At 38.8% G+C, this 17249-nt stretch overlaps 1 protein-coding gene across 1 annotated transcript in view; it reads right to left on the minus strand.

The window, feature by feature from the left end:
- Positions 1-17233, minus strand: part of SASS6 (SAS-6 centriolar assembly protein) — a 35336-nt gene extending 18103 nt beyond the window's left edge. The window contains exons 1-7 of the mRNA XM_060202159.1: positions 17012-17233; positions 11096-11156; positions 9106-9185; positions 8610-8714; positions 3943-4114; positions 3039-3104; positions 1032-1151 (exon numbers count right to left, since the gene is read on the minus strand). Coding sequence (XP_060058142.1) covers positions 1032-1151; positions 3039-3104; positions 3943-4114; positions 8610-8714; positions 9106-9185; positions 11096-11156; positions 17012-17076 — 669 coding nt within the window. The 5' untranslated portion in view covers positions 17077-17233. The remainder of the gene's footprint in view (positions 1-1031; positions 1152-3038; positions 3105-3942; positions 4115-8609; positions 8715-9105; positions 9186-11095; positions 11157-17011) is intronic.
- Between the last annotated feature and the right edge of the window lie 16 nt (positions 17234-17249).

The raw sequence follows: 17249 nt of genomic DNA on the forward strand, positions 1-17249 counted from the left end.
TAAAACAAACAAACAAACAAACAAATATCTGGCTATGGAGGGTGAGTGGTAAAGTCCAGGGTTCAATATTTACACATTAGGAAGAAACAGAAAAAGAAAGAGAAAAAAAAAAAAAGAAAGAAAAAGCTCTACTACTTCTTTAGCACCTAGCAGGTGGCAAATACTTAAAAAGATTAGTAGCAACATTATATTTTTTGAGTCCATTTGACACCGCCTTTTGGGGTAGCAAATTTGCAATATCCATTAGTACTTTATGTAGGCAATTATTTTAATCCTACTTCTGGTAATAAATAATTATCACTCTACTTCTATGTGTAATAACCAAAATTTGAAGATTTAATATACATGAGTTGAACAACTAGTCAGATAATTAGAAGGTTGCTACGGTGTCACTAAAAAGGAACTAATGAACTAATAAAGAATGTTACCTATAATGTTCCCCGGTAAAAAACAAATTTAAGGGAGTCAGGACTGAGATTTAACCTCGGGTCAAGCGCAACGGGTAAAGTACACGTGGCGCAGTACCAAGGACCAGCTTAAGGATCCCAGCTCTACCCCCCTGCTCCCCACCTGCAGGGGAGTCACTTCACAGGCGGTGACACAGGTCTGCAGGTGTCTCTCTCTCTCCCTGTCTTCCCCTCTTCTCTCCATTTCTCTCTGTCCTAGCCAACAATGACGACATCAATAACAACAATAACTACAACAACAAAAATCTGAGTAATATGGGTATAATAAGACTTTACTAGCAATAACTAAAATACTAAACCCACCGGACTATGTAAATATGCCATTTACAAAAGTCACATTTATAAACAAACATTATAAATCACCTTATTCACATATATGTGCAAAATTTAAAAAAAAATTGTTAACATGTTTACAGATCATATTTACAGATAGCAAAACCTTAGAGACTTCTTTCATTTTATGTATTTTTGTAATGTTTCACAATTTTAAAGAAAATACATACTCTTGTATTAACAAGATAACTACAATAATAACGTTTTTCTACTTTCTTTTAATATTCATACCTGCAAGGCTTTTTCCTTCTCATTTGTCAGTTCCTGAGAATGTTTATTTGATAATGCTGCTGTGTGTGATGCCCATTCATTCCTTAATTTATCTAATTCTTGGATTTTTTCTGATAATGTCTGTATTAGAATTCAAAACAAAGTATTAAGACAGTTTCTTGAATGTTATTAGATTAAGACATGGTAATATTTGCAATGATATAAAAAAAATCACAGCACAGCATTTAAAGATACATTCAAGATCCTTTTCCCTTTTCTACACACACATATTTTTAAAAGAAGTCTTGGTAAAGTAAAAGCAAAGTTAGAACTAAAATAGTTACAGGTTAACCTGAACAATCTTTTTAAACTGCTCGTCTAATTAGACTCATCACCTAATTCTCTTCTCTGACAATGAGAAGTAAAGCAATCTAGGGTGGAGCAACACTGGAGTAAACTGATTTACACACACACACACACACACACACACACACATACACACATATATATTACTGATAGTAAGGCTAGGGAGACAGCATAATGGTTATACAAAAGAATTCCAGGCTTAAAGCTCCAAAGTGCCAGGTTCAATCCCCAGCACCACTACCATAAGCAAGAACAGCGCTCTAAAAAAAAAAATTAATAATAAATAAAAATCAAAGAAAGACTAGTTAACACAGGTTCCCATGATGCACCATTTTATATACAGGAGTACCTTCAAAAAAATTTTTAGGGTCTGGGCAGTGGCACACCCACCCAGTTAAGCAGATACATTACCACGTACAAGGGCCCAGGGTTCAAGCCCTCACTCCCCAGTTGCAGCTTCGGGAGCTGTAAAGGTAAAGATCTGCAGGGGTCTTTCTCTCCTCTCAATTTCTATCAAATAATTTTTTTTAACTTTTAAAATAATAAATTAAAAGGGAGGGGGGCCAGGTGGTGGCGCACCTGGCTAAGCACACATATTACCAAGAGGAAGGACCTGAGTTCAAGCCCAGCTCCCTACCTGCTAGAGGAAAGCTCAGGAGCGGTGGCGCAGGGCTGCAGGGGTCTTTGTCTCCTCCCTCCATCACAGCCCTCCCCTCTCAGTTAAAAATTTAAAAAAAATATTTAAATGGCCTCTAGGAACAGTGGATTTGTAGCCAAGAACCAAGCCCTAGTGACAACTCTGGTGGCAATAATAAATAAGTAAATAAATATACAGATGTTTTTAAAGGATAAATAATGATTTAAGATAGCTTGTTAGATATATTAATCCTTACTTTCCATGACATGAGGCTGATAAGATATTAAAGCCTATCGAATTAAATTCCAAATTTAGGGGACGGGTGGTGGTGCACCTGGTTGAGCACATGTATTACAATGCGCAAGGACCCAGGTTCAAGCCCCCGGTCCCCACCTGCAGGGGGAAAGCTTTACGAGTGGTGACGCAGGGCTGCAGGTGTCTATCTCTCTCCCTCTCTATCACCCCCTCCCTCTTGATTTCTTGATGTCTCTATCCAATAAATAGATAATAATAAATTTTTTTAAATTTTTTTAATTCTAAATTTAACAGAAGAAGCTTAGAAGACAGGAAATAAAGTCATTTTAAACAAAAGGAATAGGTGAACAGAGAACTGACCTGTGAACTGCATTACACATTATTTTTAGTGAAGACTTAGAAAAAGTGTGTCATACATTACAAATAACAGAAATGTTTGGATAAAATAAATATCAAAAGGAGGAAACACAGATTTAAATAAATAACAGGAGGCTGGGGAGATCCCATAATGGTAATGCAAAGAAGCTTTCATTCCTGAGGCTGAGTTCTCCCAGGTTCAATCCCCAGAACCACCATAAACCAAAACTGAACAGTGTTCCAGTAAGAAAAACAAAAACAAAAACAAAAACAGGTAAGGTAAAAGTGAAAAAACAGTAACAGAAATTCAATGGTAACATGCTTTGAGACATAAAAGCTTGCATTTCATTCAAGAAGCAATTCAGAGCCAATGTTTGGATGACTTAAAAGATATTCAATGAAATTTTGATTACCTTTTGGGTAAAATTCAGTTGCCTAGTAACATCATCTAGTGACTGCGTCAATGATAATTTTTCTTCCTATTTATAAAATGATGAAATTATACACTTTAACATAATAACTAACAAAGTAAAGCATCACATTCACCTTGGGATTAACAGAAATGCAGAATTCAGGGCCAGTTAATGGCATGCCTGGCTAAGCACACACACTACAATTACAATGCACAAGCCCCAGGTCCCCACCAGCAGGGGAGGGAAGCTTCATGAAATGAGTGGTGAGGCAGGTCTACAGGTGTTCCCCCCTCCTTCTTTATTCCTCCCCTTTCAACTTCTCTCTGTCCCATCAAATTAGTAAAATATTAAGAGATAAAGAAAGAAATTAAGAATTTCAAGCACTTTTAAGTCAGAATCTGGATTAAGATTCATTTTTCTGGATTAAGATGCCAGAAAAATGTGTGTACCATTAAATTGAAGATACTAGTCTAAATGCACTGCTTCACGTGATTAAAAGGCTCTGAAAGCTCTTAAGAGATACTCTAGTATTGATTCCTGTGTTATAGATCTGAGATAGTAAAAAACTTGAATTTTCAAAACATTCTTATATATTTTTATCTCATTTCAGATAGGTCAGATAATAAACGGATTAATTTCATTCATTTCTACCAGCTGATGAAACTATGACACCAATAGTAGAAATGATTTATTCATCACAACAGAAAATTAACAGAAATGCTAGGACCTAAATTGCTCAAATATTAGTCCAGTCCTATCCCATTGTACTCTAACGAAAAACAATAACATAAATTTATTATATATCATAAGAAATTCACTTGCTATCTTTTTTAAAAAGCTTTATTCAAAAACCAGAAACTCTTGGTAATTAATTTTAAAAGAATAACTTAAATTTCAGTCTTACCTTGCTACATTTCAAACAGCCTGCTAGAAATTTCTTTATTTCCACATCATTTCCAGGTAAAAGTTTTAACGATAGGTGCGTAAGGTGTTTAAAAGGGTTTGTCTCTACCACATTTAAAAAGGCAGGTGAGCTATCCAAAATAGTTGTTGGAGAAACTAACTGTAGCAAAAACCTTTGAAAATAAAAGTATCCATTTTAACAAATTATGAGATAATACAAATCTCCCATTGATGTACAAGTTCTTCTACTTTATTTATTTATTTATTTTGCCTCAGGGTTATTGCTGGGGCTCGGTGCCTGCACTAGAATCCACTGCTCCTGGAGGCCATTTTTTCCATTTTTAAAAAAAAATTATTTATTTATTTTCCCTTTTGTTGCCCTTGTTGTTTTTTGTTGTTGTAGTTATTATTGCTGTTGTTATTGATGTTACCATTGTTAGGTAGGACAGAGAGAAATGGAGAGAGATGGGGAAGACAGAGAAGGGAAGAGAAAGACAACTGCAGACCTGCTTCACCACCTGTGAAGCGACTCCTCTACAGGTGGGGAGCCGGGGGCTCGAATCGGGATCTTTACGCTGGACGCTGGTCCTTGCGCTTTGTGCCACATGCGCTTAACCCGCTGTGCTACCGCCCAAGTGCCCATTTTTTTCCCTTTTGTTGCCCTTGTTGTTTAGCTGTTGTTGTTATTGCTGTCATCATCGGTGTTGGATAGGACAGAGAGAAGTCAAGAGAGGAGGGGAAGACAGAGGGGGGAGAGAAAGACAGACACCTGTAGACATGCTTCACTGCTTGTGAAGCAGCCCCCCTGCAGGTGGGGAGCCTGGGGCTCAAACCAGAATACTTACCAGTTCTTGCTCTTTGTGCCACGTGAGCTGAACCCTCGGTGCTATCCCCCCACCCCTCTACTTCTTACAAGGACCAGGAAAGGAGCATACTGGATAAACTGATATAAATAGCATAACTAATGTATCAGACAAGAAAAAGAAGTGAAATCACAAATAAATGAGTTCATGATCAAGTTCATTATATAAAAAGACATATGGGGGGGTTGGGCGATGGCACAGCGGGTTGAGCGCAGGTGGCTCAAAGCTCAAGGACCAGCTTAAAGACCAGCATAAAGAGCCTGGTTCGAGCCCCCCGGCTCCCCACCTGCAGGGGAGTAGCTTCACAGGCGGTGAAGCAGGTCTGCAGGTGTCTGTCTTTCTCTCCCCCTCTGTCTTCCCCTCCTCTCTTCATTTCTCTCTGTCCTGTCCAACAACGACAACATCAATAACAATGATAATAATAACTACAACAACCATAAAACAGCCATGGCAACAAAAGGGAAAAAACGGCCTCTAGGAGCAGTGGATTCGTGGTGCAGGTACCGAGCTCCAGCAATAACCCTGGAAGCAAAACAAACAAACAAACAAACAAAACCACACACATGATACTGTTAAATATTTCAAATCACTCTGTAAAGGCATGCAAATAAAGGTACAAATATTTCTGACTTTAATCACAATTCCTCAGCATTTTAGCTTTAACAAAGTTCTAATCTGTGTTTAAAAACATGATTATACCTCACCTGCTTCCTATTACAGTTCTCTCACCCACTCCAAAGCTAACCTTAGCAAAGCAGGGACTGCATAAGCTGAATAAGGGCAAAAGACTGGCACACTTTAATGATGACTCTTTACTCACTATCAGGCTACCCATCAGCTGGGGCCCTAGTCGGGGAGTTCTGAGATTCCCAAACAGACATGATGGACCTCAAATAAATCACTCTCTCCACTGTTACTGGTCATCTCTATCAGGAACAACAAAACAGACTTCCGGAGGCGGAGCTAAGAGCAGCAGATCGCTTTCTCTCCTCTCCTCTCCTCTCTTCTCCTCTCCCGGATCAACTAGGAATACCAACGGAGACCACCCGGACCAAAACAAGACAGGACTAGAATGACCACAGGAACCCAGTAAATCACCTGTGAGTACAAACACTCGTGGCTGATGACAGAGAGGAGAGAGGGACCTAAGGAGAGATTAAGTGACTGCTAACATTCAGCAGTTTATCAGTGGAGACACCACCTCCAGTCTGCTCCACAACAAGGGGACAGCTGAAGGGAGGAAAGGACTCCCCAGAGACTCACCAAGTGCAACTCTGAGTCTCCATTGCTACTACCCTCAGAATCTGGAGCAGCAACAGGGAGGGACACCAGGGGACAGAGATCTAACCAGGAAACTCAGAAGAAGACCTATACCTCCTTGGCATAGCTGAGGGACTGTGAAAGTCTCTTTGCATAACCACTGGATTATCTCTACCACACCCTGCTTTATCTCTTGGTTAGGAGTCAGTGATTAAGCTAAGAAGCCTATTGATAGTTTAAAAGCCCTCAGGCATCCATAGCCTACAGGGAAGAAAAAAAAGAGGCTTTTACACCACTGAGCTTCAACTCAGGGATTAAAAAAAAAACTGTTAACTTCCACCACGGTAAACCCTTTAATTAAATTACTTAGACACAAGTCAATCCAGGCAATAGTGATCAATAATTTGAAAAGTACTGATAAAGGGAACTCATAACATAATATATAAAATGGTTAAAACAACAAGAAAAAATATTGGAGACTCGAACCAGGACAAGAGTCCAGCTAAAAGTCCTCCAGAGGGTGAAGCACAAAACAATGAGTTCAACATCCAAACATTAGCTAAGGAAATAATAACAGGAGTGAGTAAAGAATTTGAAAAAATTGTAATCAGAAATGCAGGAACAACAAATGAGAATATGGAAGAAAATTCTAATAATCTCATGGTTATTAGAGAGCTGAAAGCTGAAATCTCTGAGCTAAGAAGGCAACTAGCTGAACAAGCTAAAACAATATCAGAGCAGGGCAACAAAATAGATGAACTCCAGAAAGCAGTAGAGGGCAGAGAGAATAGAATCTATGAGGTTGAAGACAGAATTAGTAAGATTGAGGATGAATTAGAGACAACTAAAAAAGAAGTAAGAGATCTCAAAAAGAGATTAAGAGATGCTGAAAACAACAACAGAGTCCTATGGGATGACTTCAAAAGAAACAATATACGCATTATTGGCTTACCAGAGGAAGAAAAAGAAGGAGAGGAAGAAAGCATTTTCCAGGCCATAATAGCTGAAAATTTCTCTAGGCTAGACAACACCAAAGGCATAAAGATTCAAGAAGCCCAGAGGGTCCCAAAGAGAATTAACCCAGACCTAAAGACACCAAGACATGTCATACTTAGATTGGAAAGGAATAAGGATAAAGAAAGGATCCTCAAGGCTGCAAGAGAAAAACAAAGAGTCACCTACAAAGGAAAACCCATAAGATTAGCAGCAGACTTCTCCATACAAACACTACAGGCCAGAAGAGATTGGCAAGATATCTATCGAGTGCTCAATGAGAAAGGCTTTCAGCCAAGAATACTATATCCTGCTAGATTGTCATTCAGACTAGATGGAAGCATCAAAACCTTCTCAGACAAGCAACAGTTGAAGGAAGCAACCATCACCAAGCCTGCCCTGAAAGAAGTTCTGAAAGGTCTCCTATAAACAACCAGACCACCACAAATAGGACATATATCAAAACACTCTAAAACTCTACAAGAATGGCGTTAAAATATCTTCAATCTTTGATATCAATAAATGTCAATGGCCTGAATTCACCTATTAAAAGACACAGAGTAGGAAGATGGATCAGAAAACACAACCCAACAATATGTTGTCTACAGGAAACTCACCTAACGCAACAAGACAAACACAGACTTAAAGTGAAAGGATGGAAAACTATCATTCAAGCCAATGGCCCACAAAAAAGGGCAGGAACAGCTATTCTCATATCTGACATGATAGACTTTAAAATAGATAAGATTAAAAAAGATAGGAAGGAACAACAAAACAGACCCCTTTGTGGGGCCCCATAAGACCTTGCCCTCAACTTGGATCAACAATGGCAGAGAATGCTCCATCTATGCTACACCTGAGGAAGATGGATCGACATTGGGGTATCTTGGAATGTCCTACTCATGACCATAGAATGTGAGCTCAGATCTACAGGGATGCAGAGGTCACATAGGCTCCTAAGCTGAATATGGGCCCCAGACCAAATCAAATTGATGGGGTTTACAGTCAACAATATTTATAACCCTTCCCATTAGGGAGCTACTCTCTTCCCTGATCCAGCTTTCTGGTCCTTTTCCAGCCATGACATTATCTCCCCAGACAATAACTTGGATCCACCTACATATCAGATTTCAGGCTCAGGAAAAAAAAAACCTGATTATAGGGTGCCAGACAGTAGCACACTAGGTTAAGCACACATGATGTGAAGTGCAAGGACTTCCTCAAGGATCCTGGTTTGAACCCTAAGCTCTCCACCTGCAAGGAGGTCACTTCACAAGCAGTGAAACAGGTTTTCAGGTGTGTCTCTCTATCTCCACTCCCCTCTTAATTTCTCTCTGTCCTATCCAATACAAAATGGGAAAAGTGGCCGCCAGGAGCAGTGGATTCGTAAGGCAGGTACTGAGCTCCAGCGATAACACTGGAGACAAAAAGAGGGAGAGAAAGAGAAAGAAAAAGATTATTTACAATTTAGAAAACATTTTGTCAAAAACTTTGCTTTCAAAGAAACTGTGCTGAACTAAGTCCCATAATGTAGTGCTCTCCTGAGACTTACCTTGGAATTTCTTTGGTGTATTCCTGAGTGCACTGCTGAAGGAGATCAATAAACTTTTGTGGGAAAGCTAAGAAGTCTACCAGAAGACCCTGCTGGAACTTTAAGCTACGGGAGACACAAATAAACATTTAACTGATTTTGTAAAGTAAATAAAATTAAAATCAAAAGCTGTTGTAAAATACCGTTAACATTTAAAAGATACTTTAAAATTTTTGCTAAGTAGCCATTTAATCTAGAATTAAAACAGGAAACTTTGATTTTCACAGACAACAGGAGGAAGTCAAATTTAGCTAAAGTTTACTGTCGTAAACAGAACTCAAAGTAATTCATAAAATATTTTTCAAAAAGTTCCTGAAAAATTGCACTATACATAGTCTCACTGTGTCCCAAAAATGTGTAAATGCTCACTATAGGTGTTTCAAAGAGAACTATACCAATATGGGAAATCTCCTTATGCCTAGATTAAAAATAATGTCAGGAAAATAAATTTAGTTACCTCTGAAAATCTTCCTCAGATATGACGAGGTTATACAGAAAAAATGGATCAGAGTCATCAGTCAGACGAATAATTAAATCCTAAAAGAAAGATTATTTTTTAATGTTTTCAGTAGATCTGCCTTTTAGAATACTTTCTTCCTTCTAGAATGTGAAATCATCCAATGACATTAATGCATCAACATTATACTTCAGATGACTATGATTTCCAGTGCTGTTAAATTTTCACTAGTCTTCACAGACTTAGTATCATAACCATATTCTGTCTGAGAGCCACATTAGGATCTATAAAATGTTAATTAAATGCTAGAGGTTGAAAATTTAGGAATATTCTATCACAGGCTTAGGAAAATCTAGACCCAGCTCTTGTACTATAATACAGAGACAAAAAATATCACTTTCCTACTGACCATAACATATTTAATTATATTTTTAGTTCTCTCAAATAATTATCTTACATTTTAAAAGTGGCAAACACCTCAGCAGAAATGGTCACTAACCAATCATGTACTGTAGAAAAGAATAGAGCACTTTTCTCTCAGGGATGGGACAGGGGTGTCAGGTGACATGCTGCCACGGCTTCTTTCTAAAAGCCTGTTCTCTGCTACTCCAGGTGGCTGGCAAGGGAGAAGCCCATCTGTTGTCAGTGTCAAATAATGGAACTACGTAGTTCCATTAAGACCACTGACTGTTCAAGTAGTTAAATTTACAGTATGAAAAATACAGAGCTAATGCTGACAGAAAAGTACTCAAAAAAGTCATGTGCTTCAGACTGTAAGAGAAAAAAGACACATCATTTAAGATAGATGAATAATAAGTATTCAGGCTAAGAATAAGTTTCCACTTTGAAATAAAATCTACTGAGAAACAGAGTACTAAAAATGCTTGAACTACTTATAAATGTTGGGTTGTCAGAAAAGCCTTGATGTACTTTTCTATTTCTTTTATTTATTTATTCATTTTCCCTTTTGTTGCCCTTGTTTGTTTTTTTTTTATTGTTGTTGTAGTTATTATTGTTGCTGTTATTGATGTCGTCGTTGTAAGATAGGACTGAGAGAAATGGACAGAGATGGGGAAGATAGAGAAGGGAAGAGAAAGACACCTGCAGACGTGCTTCACCACCTGTGAAGCGACGCCCCTGCAGGTGGGAAGGGGGGACTCAAACCGGGATCCTTCCGGTGGTCCTTGCCCGCGCTTAACCCGCTGCGCTACCGTCTGACTCCCTTTCTATTTTTCTGTACAAAAATGCATCATGACTTTTCCAACAGCCCAATAGAAAGTGAAGAAATATAGCAAGTCTAAGGAACGACAGGTAAGAAGTATCAATATATCTCCACCCTAGGAGATTAACAATCTAGGTACTTTGGTTCAGAGGACCATGTTCCTAAAGCGGTTTCTATTGAATTACTTCTTCAAACTCATTCCAAAATATTACACACACACACACACACACACACACACACACACGAATACTACCAGTGCCTTGAAAGTGGTTACGAAATGCTATAACTGAGAAAAAAGTTATTATTTCACAGCCCTTTATTCTGGACTAGTATCTTTCTTAATGAGCCATACTTCTAAAAATCATATAGGAATGATATTCTGAATGCCTCTCTTCAAAAGGTGAGGTAAAAAAAAAGTAAGAATATTTCCCAGCAGTGTTTACTCATTCTGTCTTGACATCTAGATCATGAAATGCTAATTATATAGATCAGTAATATATTTAGCCAACAAAAGAAAAGTGCACTGAGAAAACTTAAGGAAACAGTTTCTCCAATTCTTCTTATGTGCCTTCGAAATATATGGTGTAATAATCTCCCAGGTGTTGTCTTAGTAGATTCAGGCACTGCAGAATTGCAAATTATAAGATAACCCAAGATGTTAAGAAGCAAGAAGGGTATAAAACAAAAGAGCTCAAATCTTAAATAATAAAAACAATTATCTATAATGCCTAAATTGTTATACTTAAAAATAAATAAATAAATACCAACCTTTCTGTGAACTGGATTAGAAACTGATTGTAGTTCAATGCTCACTCTAACACTTACTCTCCTGTATAGAAAGATATGCCCAACTATCAGAAACATTCACATAAAATGAGTTAGCATTATCATTTGTATCAGCAAAAATGTACCATCTTAAGTGACAAGATTTTCCACAGGTATTCCCTCGTTTATGAATAAATATATGAAAAGGGGTGGTCCAGATGGTGGCACAGTGGGTAGAGCATTGGGTTCTCAACCTGAGTTCAATCCCCAGTAGCACATGTACCAGAGTGCTGTCTGGTTCTTTCTCTCTCTCTCTCTCTTCCTATCTTTCTCATGAATAAATTCTTTAAAATATACATATAACAAAAGGGTACTAGATTTGAAGTCAAAATTTTGCCAGTAGATTACCAAGATTTTAACCTAATATTTTCTCCCCTATAAAATGAAGTTATTTTGTAAATTAAATGAGATGTATAACCTTACTGCCCTGGATTTAAACAGAAAGATAAACCACCAATTTAAAAACAATTTTTCACTTAAAAAAATTTCTAAGCATACAGCCTGAGAGGGGCTCCACCTCCCAAAGTGCTCTCCCCTCTAACTGAAAAAGACATGAGCTGTGAAGTCATGCATGTGAGACCCCAAAGGTGCCAAAAAGTTATAAAGTTTACTATGTAATACTAGAAAGTTATACTTATAATATCAATCCTACTATACATATCTCACCTTTTACTAAAATAGCACAACAGTTGATATTTTTAGCACACTCCCAGCATGCTTACTTCTATTTGTTGTACTTATTTTTTCTGGTGCCAAGGATCAAACAAAGGGTCACATACTGTGAGAAATGTACTCTACAACTGACTTACACTCTCAGTTCTGTACATAATCTAAAAGTACACACACATCAAATGTCAGGACGGAAAAAAGAATAAAAGACCATAGATTAAATCCATTCCCATGTTTACTTCAAAAACTCTACCTAGATATATCTTGTAGAAAAATCTTAGAGCTTTCACATACCAAACATCATCTTATTTGTTTTTATTTTACCAAAGCACTCTCAGTTATTGCTTACGGTGGTGCTGGCGACTGAACCTGTGAGCTGTGAGCCTCAGGCATGAAGCAGTTATTTGCATTACCACTATGCTTTCTCCCCAGGCCCTCAAATCTTACTTTCTCTGTAATAATGGTTAATGTCATAGGAACAATATAAAATCAATTAGAAATGCTATTTCATAAAATAAACATCACACTCAATATGTGGAAATCTACATCAACATTCTCCTTGTTAGATTTGGCATCAGCATAACTGGATGAAGCCCAACTCTACCACTAGGACCTGTCATCCGAAACTTAATTCAAACAAATAAAAGCTAGTCTAAGCCAGGTACTATGCTGGGTGCTAGGGATACAAACAGAAATAAACAAGGCACATGTCTTCAAATTGGGCTAACTTTAATGACTTTGCTCCAGACTGGCTTCTGGTTATATTTTAGGGGTTCAAGAGAGGAGAGGGGAGTGTCACTAATATTAACTACTACCAAGCACTTCACAAAAATCATCTTCTTGTTGAGTAAATATCTCTGCTTTATAAAGAAGAGGTTGAGTCATAAATCCAGTTAAGATCTACTTAGAAATCTGCAAGTTGGGAGTTGGGCGGTAGCTCAGTGGGTGAAGCACACGTGGTGCGAAGCACAAGGACCTGGGTAAGGATCTCGGTTCGAGCCCCCGGCTCCCTACCTTCAGGGAAGTCGCTTCACATGCGAAGCAGGTCTACAAGTGTCTATCTTTCTCTCCCCCTATCTTCCCCTCCTCCCTCCACTTCTCACTGTCCTATCCAACAACCATGATATCACAACAACATCAATAACAACAATAGTAACTACAACAATAAAACAAGGGCAACTAATGGGAATTGCCGGGCTAGCATGGGAGTGCTTCTTCCCTGGGAAATAAATAAATATTTTTTAAAAAAGAAATCTGCAATTTTATTTACAGAATAACAAGTAGTCTTGCAAAGCTAGCATATTAGAGAGGAGCTTAGGAAACAAATGAAAAAAGCAGATAGGTTTCAAACTATGGACATCAAAATTTTGATGTCATGGGCTGAGGAGAAAGCATAATGGTTATGCAAATAGATTTCATGCCTGAGGCTCATTAAGTCCCAGGTTCAATTCCCCCTCCCCATTCCACCCCACCATCATGAGCCAGAACTGATCAGTGCTCTGGTTCAAAAAAAAAAAAAGAGAGGCGACAAAGAGTTCACTGAGCATTACCACTATCATCAATTTCTTTCTTCTTTGTAACTTTAGCCCACTTACATTACTTCACACAGTAATCATATTTTACTAACAGTTAACTTGTGTGAATGCTTGCTGTGCTATTGTCACTGTTGCAAGCACCTCATAATATACTGATTCACTTCTTGCTCATAACACTACAAAACAAGTAATTTTATTATAGTCCATTTAAAAATGAGGTATAAGTAAAAAAGATCATATATATATATATATATATATATATATACATACACACAACTATAAATGGTACACTCAAAAATTAATGCAAATCTTCAGATAATAAGTGGCAGAACAGGGACTTAAAACCAACCTGACTCCAGAGCCTGAACTATGTTGCTTCTCCAAGAAAAAGCTTATTGGGAGTCAGGCAGTAGTGCAGCGGGTTAAGTCCATGTGGCGCAAAGCAAGAAGACCAGAGTAAGGATCCCAGTTCAAGCCCAGGCTCCCCACCTACAGGGGAGTCACTTCACAGGCAGTGAAGCATATCTGCAGATGTCTATCTTTCTCTCCCGCTCTATCTTCCCCTCCTCTCTCCATTTCTCTCTGTCCTATCCAACAATGATGACGACATCAATAACAATAATAACTACAACAATAAAAACAAGGGCAACAAAAGGTAATAAATAAATACTTTAAAAAAAGTGTTTTTGTCTTCCCTACTAGAGTGGGAATTCCTGAGGATCAGAATAAACACTAATTTTTCTTTGGCTGGCAGAAGAGGACTGAGAGAGAAGGAGCTAGAACAGTTTCTGAACTATTTGCTGAGCTGCACTGGTTTTGAGTAGCTAATAGCTGAATTGTTTTTCTTACAGATCAAGGGGTTAGCAAACTTTTTGAATAAAGAACCAGATAGTAACTTTTTTATCCAATGCGAGATGGCCATAATGTCTAGTAGGTCACAGTTATTCATTTCAGCCACTGTAGCTAAAAGGCAGCCACAAACAATTTTGAAATGAAAGTAACACATTCCAATGAAATTTCACTTACAAAACTTAGCAGTGGTCCATCTGGCCCATGGGCTCTAATGGGCTGACCCCTACAATAAGTGAAAGGAATACATGAAAGTTCTCTAAATTTGGGACCAGGTGGTGGCGCACCTAGTTAAGCATACACATTACAGTCCACAAGGACCCAGGTTCAAGCCCCTGGTCCCCACCTGCAGGGGGAAAGCTTCATGTGTGGTGAAGTAGGGCTGCAGGTGTCTCTCTGTGTCTCTTCCTATTTCCCCCTTCCTCCTCAATTTCTCTCTGTCTCTATCCAATAATAAATAAAAGTTTTTTAAAAAGGAAGTTTTCTAAGTAAGCTTATGAAGAGTGAGTCTTTTTTAAGGTAACTGGTGATAATGCAATAAAGAAGGAAAAGAAATAGGAGTTTCAATACTGGAATCAGAAATGACGTTGCCCTATACTATAGAATAGTGTCCAAGAGAGACATAATGGAGGTTATAAATATACATAAATCTAAGTGTTCTAAAAACTTAAAGAAGTGGGTATTAATTTTTGTAAAGATGTATTTTTTAACAAGAGAGAACACCAAAGCATCACTCTGGCATATGCAATGCTGGGGACTTAACTCGGGACCTCATGCTTGAAAACCCAACACTTTATCCACTGTGTCACCTCCCAGCCTCACTACTTTTCAGTGATATTCTACTTAACCCAATGTTAGCCTAGTAGTCACCTTACCATAAGATCAATATAAACACATTTTAATATAAAAATTACTGAGATTTTTACATTTCTTTTCATATTATAGCTTCAAAAACCAATGTGCACTTCATTTTTACAATACATCACCTCAGATTAACTCAAAAATCCAGTGACTTATAATTTGGCTACCAAATTGGAAAAGGACCAAAGAAAGAAAACTAACTTAATAACGTACAAGTTTCCATATACAACTGCTGCTTTTGTTAACATTCTTTTGCCTGACTTACCGATTGGTTTTGGATCTGTGAACTATACACACTAGTTTAACAATATATCAATGTTGATTTCTTTTCTTTCTTTCATTTTTTTTAATGAGAGGTAAGGAAACAGATGGACAGACCCAAGAGCACGACTCAGCTCGGGCTTATAGTGGTACTGGGACTAAACCTAGGATCTCAGTGCCACAGGCATAAAAACTTAACCATTAAGCTACCTCCCCAGCCCCAATGTTCATTTCTAATAAATCACATCTCCACATTTCTTCTTTTACAAGGGCATTTTCACATGTGATCCTCAAAACAATCATGTGACTAGTATGTGCTGCATCAGTTTTATAAAGAAACATGGACCTGGGAGAGAGCAGAGAGATAACCCACCAGATCTGAGGCTCTGAGGTCTCAGGTTCAATTCCCAGCAACACAATATGACAGAGTTTTCTGTTGGGCTCTCTCTCTCTTTTTTTCCTTTTTCAGATGAACCACACTTGAAGAAGTTATCTTTTTATTTATTTATTGGAATAGAGACAGCCAGAAAAAGATGAAGGGGAGATAAAGAGAGAGAAAGACAGACACCTGCAGCGCTGCTTCACCACTCCTGAAGCTTTCCTCCTGCAGGTGGGGACTGGGGGCTTGAATCCAGGTCCGTGAGTATTTTCACATGGACGCCACCTTTTTTAATGAAAACATTATCAAAGAACTGGAGAGACTGCTCATGAATGGTGAACGGAGAGCAACAGTGAGGTGGCACAGTGGATAAAGGGTTGAATTCTCAAGGTTCCGAGTTAGATTGACAGCATCGTGCATACCAGAATGATGCTCCGGTTCTCTTTCTCTCCCTCTCTCACTGCTGAAATCGTAAAGAAAAAAGGAAGGCGAAGGAAGAAGAAGAGGAGGAGGAATTGAGTTTTTAAAACTAAGCCATCTCAATTAAAGTTGCAAATTTACATTTATTTCTAAGCTAGATCTTTATATCCTCTAGTTAGACTGTAAACCCTCAGAAGGCCTTTTTATGACCTCTGACTATCCACTGCCCAGCAAGATGTCTTTTAATAGTCAGTATTTCAGGATAAGTGAATAAATGAAGCTCTTGGTTCTCCCTTATTACTCTTAGCTGGTTAAATATAATCATAGGCATCAGGGAGATTGCAAAATGGCCATACAAAGGGCTCTCATGCCTAAGGCTTCAAGGTCCCGCCCGGGTTCAATCCCTAGCACTACTAAATGCCAGATCTGAGCAGCCCTCTGATGTGAAATTTTCAAAAAATCATTTTCCGTAGCTAATGTGAAGAAGAGACAACACATCAAGAAAAAAGTCAGTTCTTCTTTAAACCGAAGTTCACATTTTAAATTTACTTCCAATACAATTCAAAGGCATGCGAGGCTTAGGGCTGAGCCTTCACCTAAATTAAGTCAACGTCCCGCAAGCAGAGATCTTATCTCATCTGTCAAAAGAGTCGAGGCAGCAATAAACTCCACGACTGAGTTCAGAGCGACGAGTTTTGCCATGAGCCTGACGGCACCGGGTCCCAACGGCCGGCAGGATGAGAGGTGAACACTAACTGCGTTCCAGCGGGTCCGCCGGCGTCCGGGACCCGCCGCAGGCCACTGTTTGCGGGCCGGAGCCGCCATCTTTGTCCCTTGGCCCGACCCCAACCGCCACCCGCAGACACCCAGCAACGCGAAACTCACCTCTCCTCGCAGTCTTTGCACTTCACCTGCAACGGGACTAGCTGCTGGAACAGAACCTGGCTCATGTTCAAGCGCTGTCCCGGCTGCGGTGCGGAAAAGTCCAACCCGTGCGCCCCGCAGCCTAAGCTTAAAAAGTGTCTCCGTACAACTAAAGTTTGAGTTTGGCGCTCGGCTTCGGCGGAGGAGGCGGAGAAAGAAAAACGGAGGGAACGCCGGGAGAAGTTTGGGCTTCGCCAGC

Source organism: Erinaceus europaeus, chromosome 11 (genome assembly GCF_950295315.1).
Source record: "Erinaceus europaeus chromosome 11, mEriEur2.1, whole genome shotgun sequence".
NCBI classification, from domain to species: Eukaryota; Metazoa; Chordata; class Mammalia; order Eulipotyphla; family Erinaceidae; genus Erinaceus; species Erinaceus europaeus.